Source organism: Pundamilia nyererei, unplaced genomic scaffold, assembly GCF_000239375.1.
Source record: "Pundamilia nyererei isolate P.nyererei 1_Seehausen unplaced genomic scaffold, PunNye1.0 scaffold00118, whole genome shotgun sequence".
In the NCBI taxonomy this organism is placed as follows: domain Eukaryota; kingdom Metazoa; phylum Chordata; class Actinopteri; order Cichliformes; family Cichlidae; genus Pundamilia; species Pundamilia nyererei.
The window spans coordinates 821,428-844,114 of NW_005187519.1; the positions used below are offsets into that span (position 1 = coordinate 821,428).

At 40.9% G+C, this 22,687-nt stretch overlaps 2 protein-coding genes across 3 annotated transcripts in view; both read right to left on the reverse strand.

Annotated features, from left to right (window-relative positions):
• The window catches only part of LOC102211996 (actin-related protein 3), an 11,591-nt gene extending 8,978 nt beyond the window's left edge, over positions 1 to 2,613 (reverse strand). Inside the window, exons 1-4 of the mRNA XM_005742233.2 lie at positions 2,363 to 2,613; positions 1,944 to 1,999; positions 965 to 1,089; positions 768 to 878 (exon numbers count right to left, since the gene is read on the reverse strand). Coding sequence (XP_005742290.1) covers positions 768 to 878; positions 965 to 1,089; positions 1,944 to 1,999; positions 2,363 to 2,406 — 336 coding nt within the window. The 5' untranslated portion in view covers positions 2,407 to 2,613. The remainder of the gene's footprint in view (positions 1 to 767; positions 879 to 964; positions 1,090 to 1,943; positions 2,000 to 2,362) is intronic.
• Positions 2,614 to 10,449: 7,836 nt separating this feature from the next.
• LOC102212447 (ly6/PLAUR domain-containing protein 1) lies at positions 10,450 to 22,341 on the reverse strand. 2 transcript variants are annotated; one of them, XM_005742235.1, is made up of 5 exons: positions 21,953 to 22,341; positions 17,642 to 17,776; positions 17,255 to 17,317; positions 14,140 to 14,400; positions 10,450 to 11,768 (listed from the first exon to the last, which is right to left on the reverse strand). In XM_005742235.1, the coding sequence occupies exons 1-4, from the start codon at positions 21,999 to 22,001 to the stop codon at positions 14,165 to 14,167; spliced, it is 483 nt and encodes a 160-aa protein (XP_005742292.1). In that variant the 5' UTR covers positions 22,002 to 22,341; the 3' UTR covers positions 10,450 to 11,768; positions 14,140 to 14,164. The 2 variants fall into 2 exon arrangements, with proteins under 2 accessions (XP_005742292.1, XP_005742293.1); XM_005742236.1 differs by lacking the exon at positions 17,255 to 17,317.
• Between the last annotated feature and the right edge of the window lie 346 nt (positions 22,342 to 22,687).

The following is a 22,687-nucleotide window of genomic DNA, read 5'->3' on the forward strand; positions in this document are numbered from 1 at the left end:
ATCTCTACTTTTAAGATTAGGCTTAAAACTTTCCTTTTTGCTGAAGCATATAGTTAGGGCTGGACCAGGTGACCATGAATCCTCCCTTAGTTATGCTGCAGTAGGTGTAGGCTGCTGGGGAAGCTTTCTCACTATGTGTTAATAGACCTCTCTGCATTTAATCATTAGTTATTGTTATTCTTTGGCTCTCTCCCACAGCATGTCTTTTGTCCCACCTTCCTCCGTCACCCTCAACCAGTCACAGCAGCTGGCTGCACATCCCTGAGCCTGATTCTGCTGGAGGTTTCTTCCTGTTAAAAATGAGCTTTTCCTTCCTTTTTACTGTCGCCAAAGTGTTTCCTCACAGGGTTATATGATTGTAGGGGTTTACTCTGTTCTATTACTGTAGGATCTAGCTTACAATATGAAGTGCTTTGAGGCGATTTTTGTTGTGATTTGTGATTGTGTCGCATACAAATGACGTCACAGTACTTCAAGCCGTGTCACTATAACAACCACACCCGGAGGGACTCAACTGTAATGTAATGACATGTAATGGTAAACGACCAATAGGAACAAGAGGAATTATTATATTATTTAGGTCGCACCAGTTTCACAACACTGAGACAATTTGATCCTGCAAATATACTTTTGAGAACATCTGTGTTTTGCCCTCTAGGCTACAGTTAGCAGAAGTTTGTGTTTGGTGTAGACAAGAAAAAACAGAGGAAGGGCCCTGCCTGCTGCTTAGCTCTAACTACCATTAACCCACAGTGCTCTGGTCTTACCAAAAGGAAGTAATGATCTTCAGGTTCTGCCCGCAGATACTTGAAGATGATCTGCTCCATAAACCTTTCCATCAGGTCCCAGTCTTCCACAATCCCGTGACGGATGGGCCACTGTGGACGCAAAGAGAGAAAATCAGCATTAATATCGATCCTCAAACACAAATCTGACTCGGCCCCCACGTCGACGTCTATCTCACCTTTGTTGCATACGACGGTTTATCGATGGCTTCGTCCCCGATGAAAAAATCCAAATCATCGACTCCCTTCATCATCCTGCGCTGGGCCTGGTCTCCGACCTTGGCCGATTCTTTGATCGCAATACCTGCAGACAAACGATGTAAACTGTAAATACTACGGGTGGAAGAAAAACAAAAATTTGGTACAGCACAGTACCAAATATATTTTATTAAATAACTATGAACAACAGGATTGATCATGCACTTACATCCTGAGATAACATTAGTCGAGCGAACTTAGATTCAATCGGCTCAAGAAAAAAACAAAAAAAATCATCCAACACTGGACACAATTAGCTTGGCAAAGATATTTTAGACACTCAGTCACACGAGTGGAAACAGGACAGCTGTTTCCTGTCTAAATAGTTGCTCAGAGTTTGATGGCGTCGCACACTCATGAGGTCACCACAGCAGATCAGCTGCATGTTCTCCTTCACCGCATCCATGGATGTGCTCTGAGGTCTTGGTATTAAACATCCTTTGTCCAACTTGTGATCTGTGAGGTACGTCTAACCCACTCCCTTAAATATATGCAGACCAATCATGCTTACAACCACAGTCCCTCCCTACTAGAATTTACATTATGAGCCAGGAAAAACCTGCTGTGCGTGAGTTGATAAGAAAATATTGTTCCAATATGATACCAGCCTTACGGAAACCAGTCTAACTGCTCTGGTACATCTCTAGGGTGAAAGGAAGTCGGCCTGAAACTGTTAACCTGCATTAAACCACACAGAGGCAATCCACACTAAACTGTTGGTGTTTATGCAACTTAACGAATAATGCAGTTTAATAATAAATATGCTCTCTAACAGCATCCCAGCACGTAAATAAATCCACATGTTCGACATTGCCTTGTGTTTAAACTAGTTTTAGGTCTTTAGTGGTTTTGTTTTTTGTTCTGTTTTTTTGAGGGGCGGGGGGGGGTCTGTTTACTTACATGAAGGCATGATGAACTGTGGCTCTGTGTTTCCTGCATATCCGAGCTTCGTGTACCTAAAAGGGAACACAATCAGGGATATAAGACACTTTCTCCAGGCTTGAGCGAACGTAAGTGTGTAATATGAGGGCTGCTTTCTCCAGGAAGTAACATTAGCTTCAGCGGCTAGCAGCAGCTAACAGCAATGACAAAGCTGAGGGAAGAACAAAAAGCCTTCAAAATAAAGCAGCTGGAAACTTTGGCTGGATTTGTGGCATTAACGCCGACTTCACCGACGAACTCAGAATAACAGAGAGGCGCTGAGCAAAAGCCCCCAGCCTGAAGGCTGAATAGGGCGTTAGCTGAAGTTTGACAGTCGCTTAGGTGGTCAATGAAAAGCAAGCTAACGCTAACTAGCCTTTTATTGTGCTCCTACTCACCCCGTACCGCAGTCAACAACACAAGCCGGTAGCCGACCAGCCATGCTCGCTCTCCTTCAATCTGTCCACGGAGAAGTAAATGAGGCGCCCGACACAAGCGGAGAGATCAACAACGGCTGAATGAAATCGCTGCAGCCTGAATGAATAGCAGAATAGCAGCCGAACGGAGAGCGCTTCCGGGTGCGGTGGAATTTCTTCTAGTGCAGAGTCAGCAGGTTCAGACGGGCAACTGTGGCCCCAAGTGGACGGAGACTCCAACTGCAACAGTAGAAAAACAGAACAACAGTTGAATAGCCCCTTATTGTCGTTGAACTTGTCGGTGATCCACACCAACTGTGCTGGAATAAAATATGAATAGTAAGACAACATGAATATCTTCTTGATGCATGCTCAATCATCCAGGTAAGTAAATCACAAAAAGTTGATTCTGTTCATCTGGACGTAGCGTTTTCAGTGAGAGAAATGTTTCGTCGCTCATCCAAGTGACTTCTTCAGTCTCAGCTGCCTGCAGGTTTCCAACCTTATAAACAGTACATTTGCATAATGACTTAAACCAGCACCACTGACTGAACGAATGGGCTGGGAGGTCAGTTCCTTGATCATTAATATGCAAATTCTCATGACCATTGATTAACCACCACTGATCAAAGACCACTGATCAAGGGCCATGAGTACGATTCACAGAGAGTTGGGGATTGGCTGCAATCACACAAAGGGCGGGGTCTTATTTGGCCTTCTGTTTGGATTAGTGGCTGCGGTCGTCACGTTTCACCCACAGCATCCGCCTGATTGAGCCCCTCTTTGTCTTCATATTCAGCTACCTTTCGTACTTAGTGGCTGAGCTGTTTCCCTTATCCAGCATCATGGCGTAAGTGCAGTCCAGACACGACAATGTTCACAGCTGAGAGCAAAATGTAAATAAACCTGCACCCAACATTTAAAGTGGGAAAGTGTCACCACAGTGTGAAAAATAATCATGCGACATATATAAGTACTGTTAGTAAAATAACAATAAATGTAACTGATGATTAGTTTGGTGTTCAACAACTTTCCAGCTCCATATTTTAATTTTAGACTCTACTAGAAGAGCTTTGCATGATTAACAGTTCAAAATAATCCTTATTTATCTGATGCTCAGCCTTAGTGGAGCCACTCAGGTATTTCCGCTCCTCTTCCTTTCAGACAACTTTCTTCTTGTTGGCTGCCCTCTCAAATGGAAGGTTTAAACATCAAGTGTGCAGGACATCTGTGCTCACAAACAGAGCTGTATGCCACAGATGACCATGTTATGGATGTCTGTTTTTAAAAAAGAATCACACAGAGCCAGAAATGGAAATATTTGAGTGCAGTGATCTCATTTGTTGTATTAAAATAAACAGTTTGAGATGATGAAGATGATCAGAAGATGGTGCACTGTGGTCATAAAGGGATGGACATGGTCAGTAAATATACTCAGGTAGGCTGTGGTGTTTAAACGATGCTCAGCTGCTGTATCCCATCTGTCACAACCATGCTACATATAGAGTCACTTAAATCACCTTTCTTCCTCATTCTGATGCTCAGTGTTATCTTCAGCAGGTCACCTTGACCATGTCTGCATGAACATCAGGCTGGGTGGTCATATGCAAAGTTAAATCCAGCAAACAGGGATTTAAAGCATAAAAACATTATAGACTCTCTGATGTAAAATAATTATTTTGAAATGCCATTAAAATTGGCATTTTTTTTAGCCAACTAAATGTAATAAAAACAAATGTGAATTTAAAGCTTGAATAATGCTTTGATATGACTGTTTCTTAATAATCAGGTAAATAAATGCTATAGCACCCCCGTGTGGCCAAAAAACAATGCAAGGTTCAAAAGTCTGTTATAACCAAAATGATATTTATATATGTGTATATAATATAAATATTCCCTCTCTTTTTGGTAATGTTTCATAATTTTTCATAACAATTAGTTTGTCATGTTAAATGCTCTAAAGTTTAAATCTTTATTTCTGTTATTTTTGCACATTTTCCCTTTTATTTTCTTTCAGTTTTAACACATTGAATCAGAATCCACTTGGTGGCCTCTGAAATATTATGCTGTGTGGACAGAGCTGTGAAAAAGAACCGTCTGGGATTTTTTTGGTTTGTTTTATTGTCCTCCCTGCAGCATTGTTGTATGTGCTATAACCACGAAGTACTAAATGGAGGAGAATGTATCCCAGAGGTTGTGCACCACCATTCACCACGTTGTCAAGATGCGGTCCACTGTTTCCAAAATAAAACCTAATATATATAAATATATATGAATAAGTCGAACAATAATCAATAATATTACTAGAAGATGGATATGTTGCTGACATAAAATGTATGCAGCATCTTTCTTTTTTCACTTTGAGTTTGCAAATTGAAATAATAATAAAAAAAAAGAACAATATCATCACCATTAATATGAATAATAACAGCATGAATTGAATTGAATTATTATCATTAATATTTGTCTTATTATCGTCCTCATGCTGCTGTAGCGTGTGGTGTATAAACATGTATAATGTAACTGCAAAGAGCAGCAGACCTGTTCTGTAACGACCTGTACTTTCTGTGCAAGCTCGATTTTAACGTAGACTTCAAACATTTGCGGTGTTAAAAGTATCCAGCGTTTATTCTTTATGCTGTCTGTCTTTGCAGGTTTTCCCCATATCAAAAATAGAAAGCGACCTCGTCTGCCTCTGTTGACTCCACCAGATAATATCAGTGATTTAGGTCCCATCAGAAGCCAGACGAATTGGTGCCAGCCCTCCACCGGAGGCCCGCTGATAAAGACGATATATGAGCAGGAATGAGCTTTAGGGCTTGATTCTGTCTCTCGAGCACCTTCCCACATTAAAGCCAATCCTATGTCCCGAGAACATCGGCCCTTTGTCCTCAGGCAGACTCATCACTCACACAAGAGTCTCTTCACCACATAGTCTCCCATAAAGGCCCTTGGCTCTGCAGCCTCTGATAGAAACCGTCCTCTTCTCGTTCCTGTGGAGTCTGGCTGCTTAATGAAAAATCTCTATCAAGAACTGTGGCTGAAGCACTTTGTTTCATCTCTGTCAGTGGCAGCAGAGCAGAAGCCGTTATTGAAGAAGGACTTCCTCCCTACATCAAATAAAATAAAACAGCAGAGGCGTGTTTTCTCCTACTGAGGGAAAAACAGCATTTCTGCATCATTGTGAAACAACAGAACTGTACCAACGGGGTAAATAGTATTTAAATGGTGTTAAAGAGGTTTTAATTTAGAATGCAAAGGAAAAGAAAAATACCTTTTTGCAAGGTTAAACAGGCATGTGGGAGATAATCCCACAACTGAAGCGCACTGCCTAATGTCCAAAATGCCCTACATTTGTATTAATAGTCTGTTTTTGTCCTGCTTCGGTGGTATTTCCTGCAATGCATTTATAACACACGCTACAAGTCTTCCTGCATGGAAGTCTTTCCACAGGTTCAATGTTTATGGGAGTTATGGAGCGTTCCTTCAGAAGCACATTTGTGAGGTCAGATACTGATGTTGGACGAGAAGGCCTGGCTCACAGTCTCCACTCTAGTTCATCCCATAGGTGTTCTGTTGGGTTGAGGTCAAGTTCATCCACACCAAAATCTCTCCTCCATGTCTTTATGGACCTTGCGTTGTGCACTGGTGTGCAGTCATGTTGTAACAGGAAGACTCCATCCCCAAACTGTTCCCATAAAGTTGGGAGAAAACATCTTCACTGCTCTCCAATGTAAGGCTTGGATATATAGAAGCCGTAAATCATCATGGCATAGAAACCCATTCAGTCAAGCTCTCTATCCACTGTTCTTGAGTTAATCTCAAGGCGACATGAAGTTTGGAGGTCTATAACACTGTGCCGACCCCACTCTGCACTCTTATAGTGTGTCATCCAGAGCTTCATATTTTTGTGTGTCACTCTTTTGAATACTAGAGGGCACCACTGCTCATGTTTTCAAGGCCTTCCACCCTGAGAGTGCATCACTCACTGGAATCACACAAAGAGCAGCTTCTGCACCTTTTAAACAGCCTCTGTTAAATGCAGGGATTTAAAAAAAAATTTTCTTCTACTTGGCCCTCTTTGATTCAGCTGCTTCTCTCTGCTGAGGTGCAGAGTGTATTTAACACTCGTCCGATGCTTGTTAACGTCCACACAGCCACAGATTAATCTCCCCCTTTGCGCTAAATTGTGTTTATTGGCCCCACTTAGTGGAATGGAGATTTGTGTTTGTGCTCTAAAGTGGATTGGAGGGAAGCAGTTTGTGTCAGCTTGACTGCCAAGTCATCAGATTCAGGATCATTATTGGCTCTACCCACTTTCCAGGCCTGACGGTGTAGACAGTGCAATCTGTTAATAGAGTCTCGTCTTAATTTAAGGCCCACAGCTGGGCTTTGATTCGCTCGTTGCAGCTAATGGAATTTAAGGAGGTTGGACACACTGATGGAGGGTTGCTTTCATTTAGTTTAACTATGTGTACAGTATCTGAGGCTAATTGACCCTCTGGAGCTTTTCTGATCTCGCCGTCCTCTCTTGTCCTGCGATCTGTGCCTCCCACACCAGAACTGATCATTTCCTTCTCATTTCCAGACAACAGTAAACAAAAGTAGATGAGTTGAGGTCCCTCGTCAGCTTGAGTATTTCCGCTGCCAGAGTCGTACTGTGACTGCGTCATTAGAGCAAGGCAGAGGAGGGCCTTATTATTTTTAATAATCTCCTGTTTTTTGCTGCTTCTTATCCCCCAGAGGTCTGCAGTCGGCACTTCCCCTCTGTGATCGTCAGCCCTGACTCCCTCGCCCTCCTCCTCCTCCTCCTCCTCCTCCTCCTCCTCCTCCGTATTCATGCTTAATGATGCTCAGTCATACAGGCGCGCCCTCACACTGCAGGACTTTCACTGATGACAGGCACAAAGTTTAAATTGCAGCAGCAACACGCACACACAAACACACAAAACTGAGGTTTAACCTCCCCTAATGTGAGTAACGTTGCCGCGTTCATGATGGCTCCAACAAGCCAACGGTTGTCTTTTCATCGCTTTGCCAAAAGTTATTGCACATTTCTCTCTATAGTCTGCAGGACTCATCGAGTGGGAGCTGCTCTATTGTGTCTCAAACAATGCACCGCTGCATTGTCAGGCGTATAATTGAAAACGGTTACTTGGAAACACTGTTATGGCTCTTACAAGTCAATCATCCATTACTGGTGACGCTTATCATCGCAGCCACAACTGGACTGTCAAAAGCCTTCAAAGTGGTCGGGAAAGAAACTGGAAAAGTAGCTCACGAGGCAGCGTTTAGCACACATGAAGTCACAGCTTAGGGGTGTTCCCACCTGAGAGCTGCTCATTAATAAATTAAATCATCATTTAAACACTGCATTTTGTATTTACACAGGTTATCTTTTATATTAACATGTCCTTGATGATTTGGAACATTTAGGTGCAACAACTATGCAAAACAAAGAAGAAGAAGAAAGATCCCAAAACTAAGAAATCAGGAAGGGGGGAAGCTGATTTTCACAGCAGTGTATTTAAAATGATACACCGAGGAGGAAAACTGTTTTTCCCAGGGAAAAAAATGAATCTGTAGATACATGAGCTGCAAATTCCAAAGACCGAGCTACCAGACAAACAGCCACTCGAAGACAGAGGTGTAAAACAGGTTTGCTGTTCATTCTGATAAAGTCCTCTGTGTGATATAACACTTTTATCACGTTTACACTGTTGGCAGTCTTTCTATCAACTGCAGGTTCACTTAACAAGACTGTGCTTCCTGCTCAACAACGATAAGTGAAAGCAGGCTGCAAACTGTCTGAAATGAATGTCTTGCATGCTCAATCATCCATGTTCATCTGGACGTAGCGTTTTGTGGGAGAAACGTTTCATCACTCATCCAAATGACTTCTTCAGTCTCAGCTGACTGCAGGTTTCCCCAATCTTATAAACAGTACATCTGCACAATAACTGAAACCAGCCCACTGAAAGAACAATGGGCTGTGAGGTCAGTTCCTTGATCATGGGATAGTTTCAGTTATTGTGCAGATAAGTTTATAAGATTGGGGAAACCTGCAGTCAGCTGAGACTGAAGAAGTCATTTGGACGAGTGATGAAACGTTTCTCCCACAAAACGCTAGGTCCAGATGAACAACCTTCTGGGATGTCTGAAACTAAAAATGCTGCAAAAACGTACATGCATAGTCATTTAAAAAGAACAGTACAGAGACATGTCAGCAAAGTGTGGTTAATTTAATAAAACACCACATCCATGCCGTCCTCGGGCTGGCTGTTCTCAAGGTTAAAGACTCAGAGAGGTTAGGCATACCTAACCCAGCAGGGACAACCAGCAGAGGTGAATATAATTTGGAGTTTCACCCCCTCAAAAAAGGTAATGCCTAGGTGCAGTGAAATTCTAATATCAGACTGGAAGCAGGATGGTTTTATTATGAAAAAGACATTAACGTGTGATAGTCCAGCACAATATTTCATAGACTTTAAAGGTTCCCTGTAATTTCCTAGATAATAATTATGTGGCTGTAAATTTACAGCAATATTCTGTTAAGGGGCTTAATTTGTTTCTAATTATTGCAAAGGAAGAAAAAGAATCTGTGTTCAAAGGAATTTTTTCAACAAATTAACTTTAATTAAGCAGTAACCTCTGTAAGTCGGAGCACAGAAGGTCAGTAGATATATCGTAAATAAAAATGTATGATTAAAGGAATCCATTCATTGTTGATTTCTAAGGGAACATCTACACAGGCATACATTCAGTAACCATCGCTCCTGTGCAGTTGCCCCCTGTGTTACCAAATGTAAGTTTATCATGTTATAAATGCTGATTGGTCATTAGAGAAACTCTTTTCCAATTATGGTAGCAGAGCTGAAAATGGTGCTTGATCTAATAGTACTGGCTGAACTAATAAGAGTTGAGGGTCCGCGGTTGCTTTGTTGAGCAGAGGTGAGGCCGTGCTGCCAAGAACCCCAACCTTTCTTTTACTTTATATTGTTTAGTTTCAGTTTGGTTTTTCCTAGTTTCAGTGTTAGTTTTAGTTGTTTTTTGTCGCTCATGAACACAACCGATCATGGTCATGTTCTCAAGTTCAAGCTGAGCATCAGAAACTGTTGTGATTTGCCACACCACCATCTGTTTTACGCAGAATGTCTTGCTGTTGGCAGAGGTCAGAGGAGAATGACCATACTGCTTCCAGCTGACAGGAAGGGAACAGCAACTCAAATAACCACTCGTTTCAACCAAGTTATGCAGAAGAGCATCTCAACAGCAGCAGAAGACCACGCCGGGTGCAGCTCCTGTCACATAAGATCAGGAAACTGAGGCTACAATTCACAGGGGCTCGTCAAAATTGGACAAAAGAAGATTAGAAAAACGTTGCATGGGCTGGTGAGTCTTGATTTCTGCTGCAACATTCACACGGTAGGGTCAAAATTAGGTGTGAACAACATGAAAACATGGATCAGCCTGCTTTCTATCAATTCAGTCTGCTGGTGGTGTAATAGTGTGGGGGATATGTTTTTAGAAAAAGTATAAAGTGGCCAATGAAAGCATTTGTAATGTGCGTGACATTTGTTAGGGGCAGATTTGATAGGTTCAGACTAGCAATTACAATGCAAACACTTGACGACATGCGGACATGCTGGTCTCGATAAATGTCCAGACTGTCTCGGTGCTTGTTGGACAAATTTGACCACACTGACCAAGACTAAAGCCCAGGACATTTCCTATCCATAAATTATAAATTTAGTTTGTTTTATAAGCACACAATATTGTTTCTGTTTGTTTTTATTGTTATTTCATTTAAATACAATTTCTAATATTTTTAGCTTCTAGTGTCGTTTTAATGAATTATTATTGCTTTGGTCAGAAGTCTTGCAATTTCTTGACAATTTCCCCGCCTTAAATTGTCTTAATTACATAGACCAAGAAGTTTCCAAAAAGTAACAGAGTTATTATTAAATGTTTAATATTTTGCGCTCCATTATCTGTTAAACTTCTTAGTTTTCAAACACAAAGTGAACGAGCTCTTAGAGTGAAATCACGACGTCTTGCTGCTTAACGGCAGTTTTTCTGCAACATTTCTGCAACATTTATTTACATCACATATCAGCAGAATACAGTGTTACTCTTCACAGAAGATCAATAAAAAGACAAAAGTTTATCAGATGGCCCGTCTCTGACACAGCTTTTTCAAATCTAGAAATAATAAACTCAAGTATGCCTTTCCTCTTGACGTTCTTGAACTGCAGTTTCTTGTCCTGCGCTCTCCTCGGGACCGTTAAAACCTTCACGTGTGGCATTAAAATACAGCGCCGGAGTGTCTGCATCGCCGTCCACAGCACATTCACCACAGAATAAATACGATACGGTACAGATAGCCAACGCAAGCAGCAAAACAAATATCCGTGATAAGAATAAATAGGCAAACAGATCATTTAGAGGCAAATATAAATGCAGAAATTTTCTAAAATGCTCATCTGAACACTGAAATATGAGAATCAAATCAGGTTTCAGTTATGAAATTTGTTTTACAGCATGCAGAGGGAACCGTGATTTTGGGGCCATGAAGGATACTTAAAGGGAAATATGACAGAGATCACCTGAAGCAAGTCTCGAGTGAGAATTTTATTTGTACTTATATTTTTTTCTTATTATTCTGCACTATGTAACATGAAGGTTATGAGACAATTTAATAGATCATTCTACACAGGAATATTAATGCCTACTAATAGTGCTTTATATCGCAGAAGCAACCCTATGATTGACAACGCAGAAACAAAGAGAAATGACGGTTGATAGTGGAGAATAAGCATAAATGTGAAAGGAAGGTGCGAGAGAGCTGGGAAACCTTCAACTTGTTGCCTCAGTCAATGTGCAGTCTTCACGGTAACATATGAGAAATAAAACTAAAGTTTGGCTTCGTAAGGTCAAATCTGTGTATTCAGAGCATAAACAGCTACAGCATCGACAGGAAAATGAAACCAGCAGCGCCGTTTCAAACCGTAAGACCAGAAAATGAAAAAGCTCAAAAGTATTATAACCTGCACCAGCACTTTTTTTTTTACAGCATCTAATAACCAGAAAATAACTTGAGACCAGCTTCTTCACATAAACACTCCACTTCACAAAAAGCCAAAAGAGAAAAAAAAAAGAGAAAAGAAAGAAAAAAAAGGCGAGAGATGACTCAGCCGCATCCTCTTCAAACCCGAGCAATCAATGATTCACAAAGCTCTGTATGCTTTCACTTCTCCGGGGTTTCAGTGTCACTCTCAGCGGTTACGCCATTTTATCAATAACACTGACAGTTTTCCATAAAGCTGAGAAGCTACGAAGCCGATGTGGTGTCCAAATCTCCTCGTAAGGTCCAGACCCTGGGATGAACCTGTGGCAACAAAAAGCACATCGTATGTATTTGTTTAAAAAGAAAGAAAGAAAGAAAAAGAAAACACTATCTTAAAACAGTAACTTTGAAACCATTTCTGTGTGCGTTTAGTTTTTTCACCTTCATGCTAAATATCTCACAGCCAGTGAACTCAGGCAACACATACGATCCGACACTCGCTGTTTTGTTGAATTTTGGTTGAAATCAGGGCTTTGTGCACTCCACTCACATTCATTTATTAAAAGATGAGAAAAATTATTTGTTTAGGGCCTCCAAACTCTTGCAAAGCAGGAAAAGCAGTTATCACTGTAGAGAGCAGCATTAAGATTTCCCTTAGCTAATTTAAGAGTAATAGATTGAGGACATATGCTAATTTGCTTTCTAGTGCATATCAAATGAGACGATTGATACTAGTCTCACATCTGCCCATTATGTTTACAGCCAGATGGTAGTTAGCTCAGCTAATCACTGGAAAAAAGGGGAAAACAATCCCCCTCGCTCTGTCTAGAAGACAAGAGTCACCTACCTTCACTTCTAAAACTGTCAAAATGACATAACAAGACTTATTTGTTTAATCTGTTAAAGAAGCACAGTGTCCTTTGTCACCCAGGTCAGGTTCCTCTCATAGCTTCCAGGTTTTGTGCACAACTAAGACAACCTGTTGTGAGCTATAACTAAAGCAGGGGCGGGCAACTCCATGCCTAGAGGGCCGGTGTCCTGCAGGTTTTTGAATGAACACAGCTGATTTAAATGGCTAAATTACCTCCTCAACATGTCTTGAAGTTCTCCAGAGGCCTGGTAATGAACTAATCATGTGATTCAGGTGTGTTGACCCAGGGTGAGATCTAAAACCTGCAGGACACCGGCCCTCGAGGCCTGGAGTTGCCCACCTCTGAACTAAAGCATTAACTCACACTTGATCAGCTTTACCTAAAAGAGGGCCGACAAAAGGTCCTGTACCTATTTTAGCTCCATCTCTCTGTGGTGAAGCTACAGGCTGAGCTCATACACTGTATATATAAGACGGATGGCCCACCATAACATTACCCAGTGATTTGTAGACTATCCATTGAGGCTTTGAGTTTGGTACTTCATTCCTTGCAGTACTGTCCATACCTTTAATCATGCTTAACTCGAAGCCAAGGAAAAACCAACCACATGGAGAGCAGTTGCTGGAGGTTGCTGATTTTTACCAGGAGAAATTGGTAGCAAAGAGGGTGCTGTGCCAAAACTTCCTTGAGATTGCTTTGGCTGCTAGCAGACTGCTGTTGATACCTGTGGTTTACACGGAAGATGCTGACCTGTCTGCAAACACTTACCAACTACTTCCCAATCTTTAGTAAAATTTGCAAAAGATGCAAACCAGACACAGAGAATCTTTGCCTTCAAAGTAAATGTTGTACCTTTTTGATGCAAGCAACACATTAAAAAAGGAGATACCTTTATTTGGTCATTGCATTTCTAGTTTCCATTGCATTATTTGTAGTTTTCCCACTGTTTGATTTGTTTGCAGCTAAGTCGGTGTCTCTCATGTCAGCTACTGACAATCCTGGCAAACGGCTAGTGACTAAAGCAATCAAAAGGAGACCTCTTTGAATGCTACCAACAAAAGCAATCATGATCTCACTGGTTGAGGAATACAGATTCTTCCCTTGGCACCGGTGGTTGCCAGATGGTTGCAGACTGGTCCCTAACTGAGGTTTTAATAAAACTGAAATGATGGAGTGTCAGAAAAATTAAGTTTTACTGAAAAGAAACAAACCAAAGCTTCTTTTTTTTTCGGTGTGGGGGGGAGATGCTTTGAGCATGTGTATATCTGATTTAAAGGTACTCGGGGGACTGGCTTCCTTTTGCAGTGACCTTCAAGTGGCCATTCAAGGAACTGGGGTTTTTGTTACTTGGGCTTTATTTTAGAAGTAGAAGTTCAGCAGCAATAGATCACTGGCTCTGCAGTACGGAATATCCCTGTTTATATCACCTATTTATGGAAAAATATACTCCGCATGAATGATGGATGCACTTTCCTTGTGTGCAAGGTGAGAGCAAAGCAAAAGTGTCTGAAACCTGCATTTTTTTTAATGGCCCCATGGGCAAATTTGTAAAAACCCTTTGGTCTTTGCAGAAATCTGTGGATAAATGTCTCTTGGCCCTGATTTGAGTAATTACTGTCGTGTTTGATAAGCTCAGTGCCTCAGTCATTTTGGGTCACACTGATTTAAAAAAAAACCCAAAAAAATCACATTAAATCTACCGTCTTATTATCCCCTCGCTTATGTGGTTTTAACACCATGCTTTCTTTTGCAAACTTGACTTTAATTCTGATTGGAAAGGTAAATTCTTTTAAATGGTTTAGACAGAAAACAAACTGTACAGCGAAGTTGTGGCGGGAACATCATCTACGTCAGTAGGAGGAGCAGCAGTGCGAGCAGGAAAAGAAGAAGAGGCCGGTTCGTCTGCAGGGTGGTCGTTGCCGCCGAGTTGGTGGGACGCTTCCTCTTGGGGCCGTTGCAGAGTGGGGTGTTGCAGCAGGAGATGCAGACTGAATTCAACCTGCCGGTGCAGAACTGCTGGTAGCCAGAGGAGGCGATGAGGCAAGCCCCCGAGGATGCACACGATTTCCGATAATGTATCCCTGAAAATAATAATCAAGAGCTCTCTAAATGTTTCCAGTGTTCAAACAGAAAAAATAGTAAAAATAGTAAAAGAGATTCCAGTAGTTGGAAATGCATTTAACAAAAGTTGCAAAGAAATGTGGATTCATTGTCCCTGCTGTAATAAGATTGCTTAGACTCAACTTATAAGAGCTGCAGTACTTTATTGCCCTATTTGGACTTTGAAAGTACTGATTTCCTGTCTCCTTTTATTAACTAACGTTGTGCGGTGAGGGACAATTTGTTTCTGCGATGTGTTGGAAAAATGCTTTTTATTCACTCTGCACTTTCTGACTGCTTTATCAAGTAACCTTTCTCTATCTGGTACCTATTGCTGTTATTTGTTATGTTTTTCTACGGTATGCTTGATATAGGAAGCATTTTGTCATCTATGTGGTATTGTTACTGTATTATTCATGTGGTTGTTTCTGTTGTCTGCAAATGAAACATTCCTTTGCTGTGTGGATTAAATCAAATTCAGATAAATTCAATTTCTGCAGCAGGAAGTTCCATTAAGTGGAAAGGCAGGAAAAATGTGCATCTTAGCATTTTTTCCCCTTGATAGTGCTTGTTTGGTATGTGGTAATAAGGCACATGTTTCTACAGAACTGCTTCTCTGTCTGTCAAGGTAAAGCCTAAAATTACTATCTGAGGCAATGGGATCAATGTTTTACTCAAGGACACCACGCAAGGCTACTTTGTTGCAAGCACTGAACCTATAAACTTCCAATTATAAGACACTTCATCAAGCCACGTGCTGTCTGAGATTTGACAACTAATAGGAAAAATCTGATAAGCCAATCAATGATAACTTTGTTATCTGAAGGGACTTTTGCAGGTAGCTGCAAACATAATATTGACAGTCTGTAAAAATAAAGAATATTTTTACTTCAAATACTAGGCTCCAAACATGTTAGGGAAAGCAAATGCACAATACCGTGTAAAGAGTAGATGAAAAATAAATATCCCCAAATTTAGTAAAAATTGAGCAAAAACCAGATTACAGTCACTAATGTTGGTTTAATTTCTGTTTTGCATAATATCAGAAATTAAACTGATATTAATATATATATATAATAACATAATTGTTAAGGCAGAAAAAACATTTACACAATAAAATGATAATTAACGATGTGCTTTAGCCTTGGATTAATTATATTAATATCAGTACTACAACGGAAGATTTTTCTTTTTCTTTTTTTTAAAATCGAGCTATATGTAGATACCAAAATCCAACAAAGAACAGGTTACTGTTGACAGTTGTAGCTCAGATTCTAATAGCATTTTGCACAAGCTCCCACTCGGGTCTTTAAATAAGAGTGAACAAAGCAAACTGATAGCTAATGACTGTTTGGGCCTTAGAAGCAATGTTACAAAAATATGTTTGATACTAGGTTAATTAATATCTAGATTAAATAAAAATACATTTATTACATGGAAGAAATTGAACTAAAGGAACAGGACTGAATAAAACTGAAAATGTTTTTTTCCCAACACTATAATAGAAAAGACTTTTAGAAGAACTAGCCGTTGTCTGTGCACATCTTTTGATTATGTTAGCTGGGGATGCTAAAGTGTAAACGTCCTCAAAATGTAATGAAAATCACGTTAATAAATTCTGTTTAGTAACTGAGAGCACCTTGGATCTTTCACAGCTCTTTAAATAAGATTTAACTCAACAACCTTAAAGTTAATGATGAGCTTTGGTCTTTGAAGAAATGCTATGCTAATACTTTTCATACTTGGCTATGCTAGTTAGCCAAACAGATGTTAGCAGATAAATACACAGATAAATGTACAGATAAATATTTTATGGAAGCTTGATTTTGCTACTGAATTTTAATTATTTAGTTTTACCATCAATAAATTAAAATGTTAGATAGCATCTCAAAAAAAAAATAACTTGAAATTTCGAATTAGATATGCCAAAATTTTAACTTGAAATTTTAAGATACTCAGTAAGTTCAAATTTTGAGATAGCTCAAAATAATATTCTGGTGCACAAAACAAATTAAACTTCCTACCTTATACTGCTCTGGATGTGAAATAAAAGTTCAAACGCTACACCCGTATTGTGGTTGTATCCACTTTTCCTTTTATTATTTCATATTTGTACATTTTTAGACAATAAATGGAGGTTTGTTAATCATTTTTTGCATTTTCTACCACATGACCCCTGGTAGGTTTCCTAGTTTGGAATTTTAAAAAAATGTCTGCTTAAAAAATTGTCCCACCTCTTTTCCAAACTGTCAGTTTTTTTCACTCTATAGACTGAGCTATTTTATTTCTTGTAAGGCGGCACAAAACTAATCTAATCTCAGTGGCAGCTGAATGAAAGCCTCTTGTCTTTGACAAATGAGCTGAATGAAGTAGTTTCAGTCAGCTGGGGTTTTGGATCAGCAAAACAACATCACAATACAAATAAGGCTTATGTGAAAACGAGCCTGCAAATAAAATAAAAAAAGCAATGGATGGGAACGTTTATGTAGGTTTACAACTGGAACATTTTTACACACTGTACCACAGCCCAGTGTCCCCTCTGTGATACCGAGTCTTACACCAGAGTCAGCCTACACATCAGTCAGTGCTTCTCTTTTCCTTCAAAGCAGAGCAAAGGAACTAAATTACAGATAACAATATCTATTTCACTGAAAATCACAGGAGATTGCTCTTTTGGACCAGTCAATAAGACACAACGATTAACAGGTATTTTGGGATGGAAGAAGTTGGGTATCCTTGGGTACTTTCTTTTTTGTCACTAATGACAGAGAAAATTACACACATCTGCAAACATCACAGTTAATTTAAAGAGTTGTTTATGTAGGCTCCACTTACGTGACTCGAAAATAAAAGTCATGCTACGACCAAAACGAGCGTAGTCAATTACGGCAGCCTCACCTAAATGGCAGAGAAGAAAACTTAAGAAGTCACGTTCTCTCTGAGCGATGTGTTTTCAGTTTCATCTCTGGTTTCCAGACGGTCACCTTCCTTCTTTCTACTGATAAACAGAAACTCTATCTTTGTACTTTTGGCTGGCTCAGACTGTGCATTAATCCCAGTCTCTCAACCTTTATGGACTCTGTTCTGGAGCGCGTAAAGGAATGAGAAAACCAAGAAAGACATTCCTCCATCAAGCATACATAATTGTGTAATCTCTGTAACGTTGGGGCCTCTACTGAGGCATTGCCAGACTTCATGAGCTAACAACGAGAAGCGGCTTACCATCAGATTTGACCAGCACCTCCTTCTGGCACATGTCCTGTACGTTGACGGTACAGTTGACGATGTACTCTGGCGTGGAGCAGTCATTGTGCTTCATCTCCTCACACTGGTAGCACTGAATCTGAAGGGTATCTCCTGCCACACAGAGTGGAAGCAGAAATGTTCAGTTATTGCAGGACGTTTTTTGTTTCCCGCCCTACAGAGTTCTTCACGTGGATAATCAATCCTCCCGTCACAGCTTGATAAGCAAAGGAATGCGTTTAACATTTGTTTTTTTGTCAAATGTCAAAAGCGCGGAGCTTAAAAACTTGGCTAGATTTTTTTATCTTGTGAAGAAAATGAGAAAGATAGGCCTAGCCACTGTTTCCAAGAGGTTTGCAAACTCAAGATTAGCAGCAGGTGGAATCTTAGCTTCCTGAGAGATCGGTTGAATAAACTTTGATATTACTTATTGATACTTTAAAGACTTAAAAATATGCCCATAAGCTGCATTCTTCTATTATGCACCACTGAGTGATAATGAATGATGCTCTGTGATTAATGTGACTGTGCAAAGCTATGAAATTTCAAGCAATATGATTTTTAAATTTTCCAATCATTACCTAAAACTTGAATCTAGCGTTTGAGTCCATCAAACGATCAGAAAAAGTGTTTACTGAGGTCGTAAACCAAGGAGAGTGTGTACAATCTGAAAAGCAATAGCAGACACCCCCTGCCGGCCATTAAATTAAGTCACTTGGTCCACGAGTATTGCCTGCCTTTAAACTCATTTTCAGGTGTTTTTTTTTTTTCTCTCCTCCCCCCCTTCTCACCGTCTCTTCTCCCCTTTGGTTTTCTTTCTCTCCCTCTCTTTCTTTCATTCTTTCTCCCTGTCCTATCCCCCAGTCATGTCTGTCCCGTTTGTAGCAACTGAAAATAAAATAAATTCATACTTATAATAAAGGTCAATCAAATGGACCAATATGGCAAGGCCATGATGATCCAAATCAAATCAAATCACTTTTATTGTCACATCACATGTGCAGGTACATTGGTAAAGTACATATGAGTGAAATTCTTGTGTGCGAGCTTCACAAGCAACAGAGTTGTGCAAAATACAATAACATAAACAGGCAAAATACAAGAATGGCTACATCTGAAACTAATAAATATATGTACAATATATAATAGTACATGCATTTCTGGATGTGTATACTAAATGTTTTCCACGTGTGTGTATACGTGTGTGTGTGTGTGTGTGTGTATACACATATTTTACAATTTAAATAGAGTAAACAATAAAATAAAATCTATAAAATTATACAGAGTTGAGAAATGTGCAGAACAGTGGCATTACTGTACGGTATGGAGTGCATAATGTTAAAGTTCCAGTAGTGAAGGTGAGGTGTCTATGACGTGTTCAGCAGTCTGATGGCCTGGTGGAAGAAGCTGTCTCTCAGTCTGCTGGTACGGGACCGGATGCTGCAGAACCTCCTTCCTGATGGAAGTAGTCTGAACAGTTTATGGCTGGGGTGACTGGAGTCCTTGATGATCCTCCCCGCTTTCCTCAGGCAGCGCTTCCTGTAGATGTCTTGGAGGGAGGGAAGCTCACCTCCAATTATCCGTTCAGAGCACCGCACTACTCGCTGGAGAGCTTTGCAGTTGTAAAATTGGTAAAATAAATCCGCTTGGCATCTTTCTTGGCCTTAAGACAACAATTCTGATGGCTAAAGATCCAAACGGGACACAAAAAAACAAACAAACAAAAAAAACTCATTTTCAGTCCCAGTTTAACTTAACAACGAGTGTCTACAGCCACCTGTAAAACACGGTGGAGGCTCTGTCATGGTTTGGGGCAGCATTTCAGCCAGTGGTGTTAGAGATCTTGTCAAAATGAATATATTTTGAACACAGAAAACTACCGTCAGATTTTGATCCACCATGCAAAACCATCTGGAAAGTGTCTAATTGGCAACAGCTACATTTATTTGATTGACTGGCCTCTCCAGAGCCTGGACCTCAGTGACTCAGACAACAGGGTTTTTCACACCTCCCCCTCCTCTCAGTGGCGTTATGCACCATAGCAACTGGCCACCACAGGTGTGTGGTGATGTCACCCTTTCTCCCTCACTGTAAACCTAATCATGGCTGATCCTGTGAGTGTGTACGGGCTTCAGCCTGTCCTCTTCAAACAGCAGCTTTAAAGCAAGTCAGGATAGCCGTTATTCGTCATATGAACAGCACAGGTGACGACTGATGAAGTTTGCCAGACTTTTCTCAAGTTTGAAGCTGCTCTTCACAGGACTATTTTTCTTGGATTATTGATAATTGTTCACAGTATCTGTGAATCAGGGCTGTGTGTTTATTTCATCCCCTGTGTTCTCCCAGAGTTGAGCAATAGATGCTTGTACAGATTTGAGCACATATACCATTTGTTCAACGGTATATTTGCTCCAAACATGACTAATGGCGCTCCACGAGAGCGCTCTGTCATCTTTTTATCTCCCGCTGGGTGTTTTGACTTTACGCCTACAAGCAGATGGACAGTGACAAGGTCTCCTGACTGCACGAAGCACATAAAAGCACATGTTTTTCTTTGCTCTCTTTTATTGGATGTCTCGAGTGTCAGCAGAGAGGTTATAAATTCACACAGAATAAGCCGTAAAGAAAACACATCAGCAAAACTCAGAGTGGCTGTTCTTAATTCCCTGGTAACCCGTGGATTTTATAGCTGATAAAACTCCATTTACAACACAAAGCTGCCGCGTTAAATGTAATCTGCCAGTGCATAGATGACCCATCTGCATCCTCATCCCCTGAGGTACTAAAACCAGAGTCCAGATTGCTACGGCAACCTCTTGTAAACATACAAATGCACTTTTATGTGGGTTTTTGCCAATTTCATCTGCCGCTTTTTTTTAACTTACCAGCAGAGGCACCTGCAGACCCCACAGGAGCTGTTCAAAGACCTACTCGGTCCTCATTTTTCAAATAAATCATTCTGTTCTTTGCATGTTCTCTGTGGAGCTTTAAAAGATCAGCTCTAATTTAAAAGGTGGACTGGACTCCGTCAGTCATTGCAGATGCAGCAGACATATTTCTTTTGCAGTCATCAAGCTAAATCGTGAGGATTAATTTGAAATACATATATTCAGCCTTTATTTTGAAAGAGCACCATAGGCCTTTATTAACTTTTATACTGTATGAGAAAAAATGAGCCCAGAAATCACAAAAATATTTATTCTTCTCCTATTGCCAGAAACCTTGAGATGCCTCATGCTCTGCAGAGATCTGCTCAAACCGTGAGGCAAAAAGAAAGCGAGTGTAAGTAAACATATGAATTAGACATCACAGTGCCCACAATGACGTTGTAGTCCTGTTTAAGTGACTGCTACAGTTGGAAATCAGATGATCTACAGACTCAGTGCCACCTCTCTGCATCATAACTAAAAGCAAAGTCTATAAATTTCTATAATCAAATCTCAGCATTTTTCATCAGATCACTGCGTATGCTCACTTACTGCTCCATGCTAGGATATCTTCATCAGAGCAGCTCAAAAATCCATCACTGCAGAAACGCCTGCTCTAAACATCCCACTCAAGCTTATAGATATCACTGGTGCAATCATTTAAATGGCAGCAAGCATTCACCTCCAACTTTAAAGGTCCTCATATCATATCCACCACCACAACACCACCCTAAAACATTTAAACCAAACAAAACCTGCAGACTCCTGAAATCAGGACACCAGAGCAGCATCCAGCTCCCGAGCTCTGCTCATCACTTCTAGAAAACTGCTCCAAATCCCCCGTTTTCTTAGTTCCGCTACAGAAAACAGAAGCTGATAAGAAAAACAAACCACATCCTTTTTGCTACTTCTATATCGCCATCCTCTGAACTCCAATCACCTGACGCACTTCGGAACAACTAAATACTATCAGCGCGATGTGGCAGAAAGTCATGCAGCAGCGGGAACAAGCGGCTCGCACTTTTAAAGGGCGTCATTGGCGTGGATCTGTGTTACTATCGTTCCCACTTTGCTCCAAAATGAGCTCGGGGTGTGTGAGGTGTGGGGTGGGGAGGGGGGCACTCCTTCTCCAAAACCATAAATCCTTCCTGCTGTTTCTCCACTTATCTAAAAACATCTGGAAAGATTCTCTTTTTTATTCTTTATCTATTGGCACAAAGACGAGTCTCCAAAATGTTACACCGGCTATAAAGTAAAGTTCATCTCGACTGGCTCTAAACGAAGTCTGCATTTCCTCTCTGTGCGTGGACATGACTTCTATCATCATATGAGACCACTGCGGTCTCCCCAAAGTTGCACCTACCCGCATCGAGGAGGACTCCGAGCAAAGTCGCGAAAACGAGCAGACGCATTCTCTCCCAAATGATGCTCGGAGGGGAAACATGAAGAGAAGAAGAATGGGGGGACAAACACGCGTGGACTCCCTGAGGTTGTTATAAGACAAGGAGGTCGACCCGCCGCAGAGGCAGCCCGGTCTCGGATCCGCTCATCCTCCCGGCTGACTGAAGTGACAGCGAAGAAAAAGAGAGAAAAGAGAGAGAGGGGAGGAGAAGTAGTAGAAGAAGAAGCTCCTGCCCGCAAAGTGCGCGTCTCCTCTCCACGCAGCACGACTGGAGACAGATCCGGAGCGCAGAAATCATAAAGCGCAGCCACGTGACTGGAGCGCACAGTTGGCGTTTCCATTTCTCATCCTGTGCCCGCGCACTAATTGCGCATCATTACTTGTTATCCTCTCACCGTGACTCTTTCTCGGCGCTGACGTGTGGATTTGGATAACAAATAAAATCCCCCGTGCGCAAAACTTGGATTGGTGCGTTTTGGTGCTTCCTAACAGCTCGCCAGAATATTTCAGTGAATGGAGTCCGTAGCCCCCGCAAAGGGAAACACTTTCCCCTCGTCTGCTTTTAAGATCTTTCAGTCACGTCAGACTCTCAGTGGCCTGGATCACATAGCACGCGACGTGTATGTTTTTTAATGGCGTAAATAGTCCGCGTGCAGACGCACATTTTAATATTAATTAATGTAACTGAGTCAGCTC

Coding starts and splice junctions, on each gene's coding strand:
- LOC102212447 (XM_005742235.1), bottom strand. CDS start 22,001: ATGCGTCTGCTCGTTTTCGCGACTTTGCTCGGAGTCCTCCTCGATGCG. Junction 17,318..17,641: donor GGTGCTGGTCAAATCTGATG/GTAAGCCGCTTC, acceptor TCTGCCATTTAG/GTGAGGCTGCCGTAATTGAC. Junction 14,401..17,254: donor GACTTTTATTTTCGAGTCAC/GTAAGTGGAGCC, acceptor TATTATTTTCAG/GGATACATTATCGGAAATCG.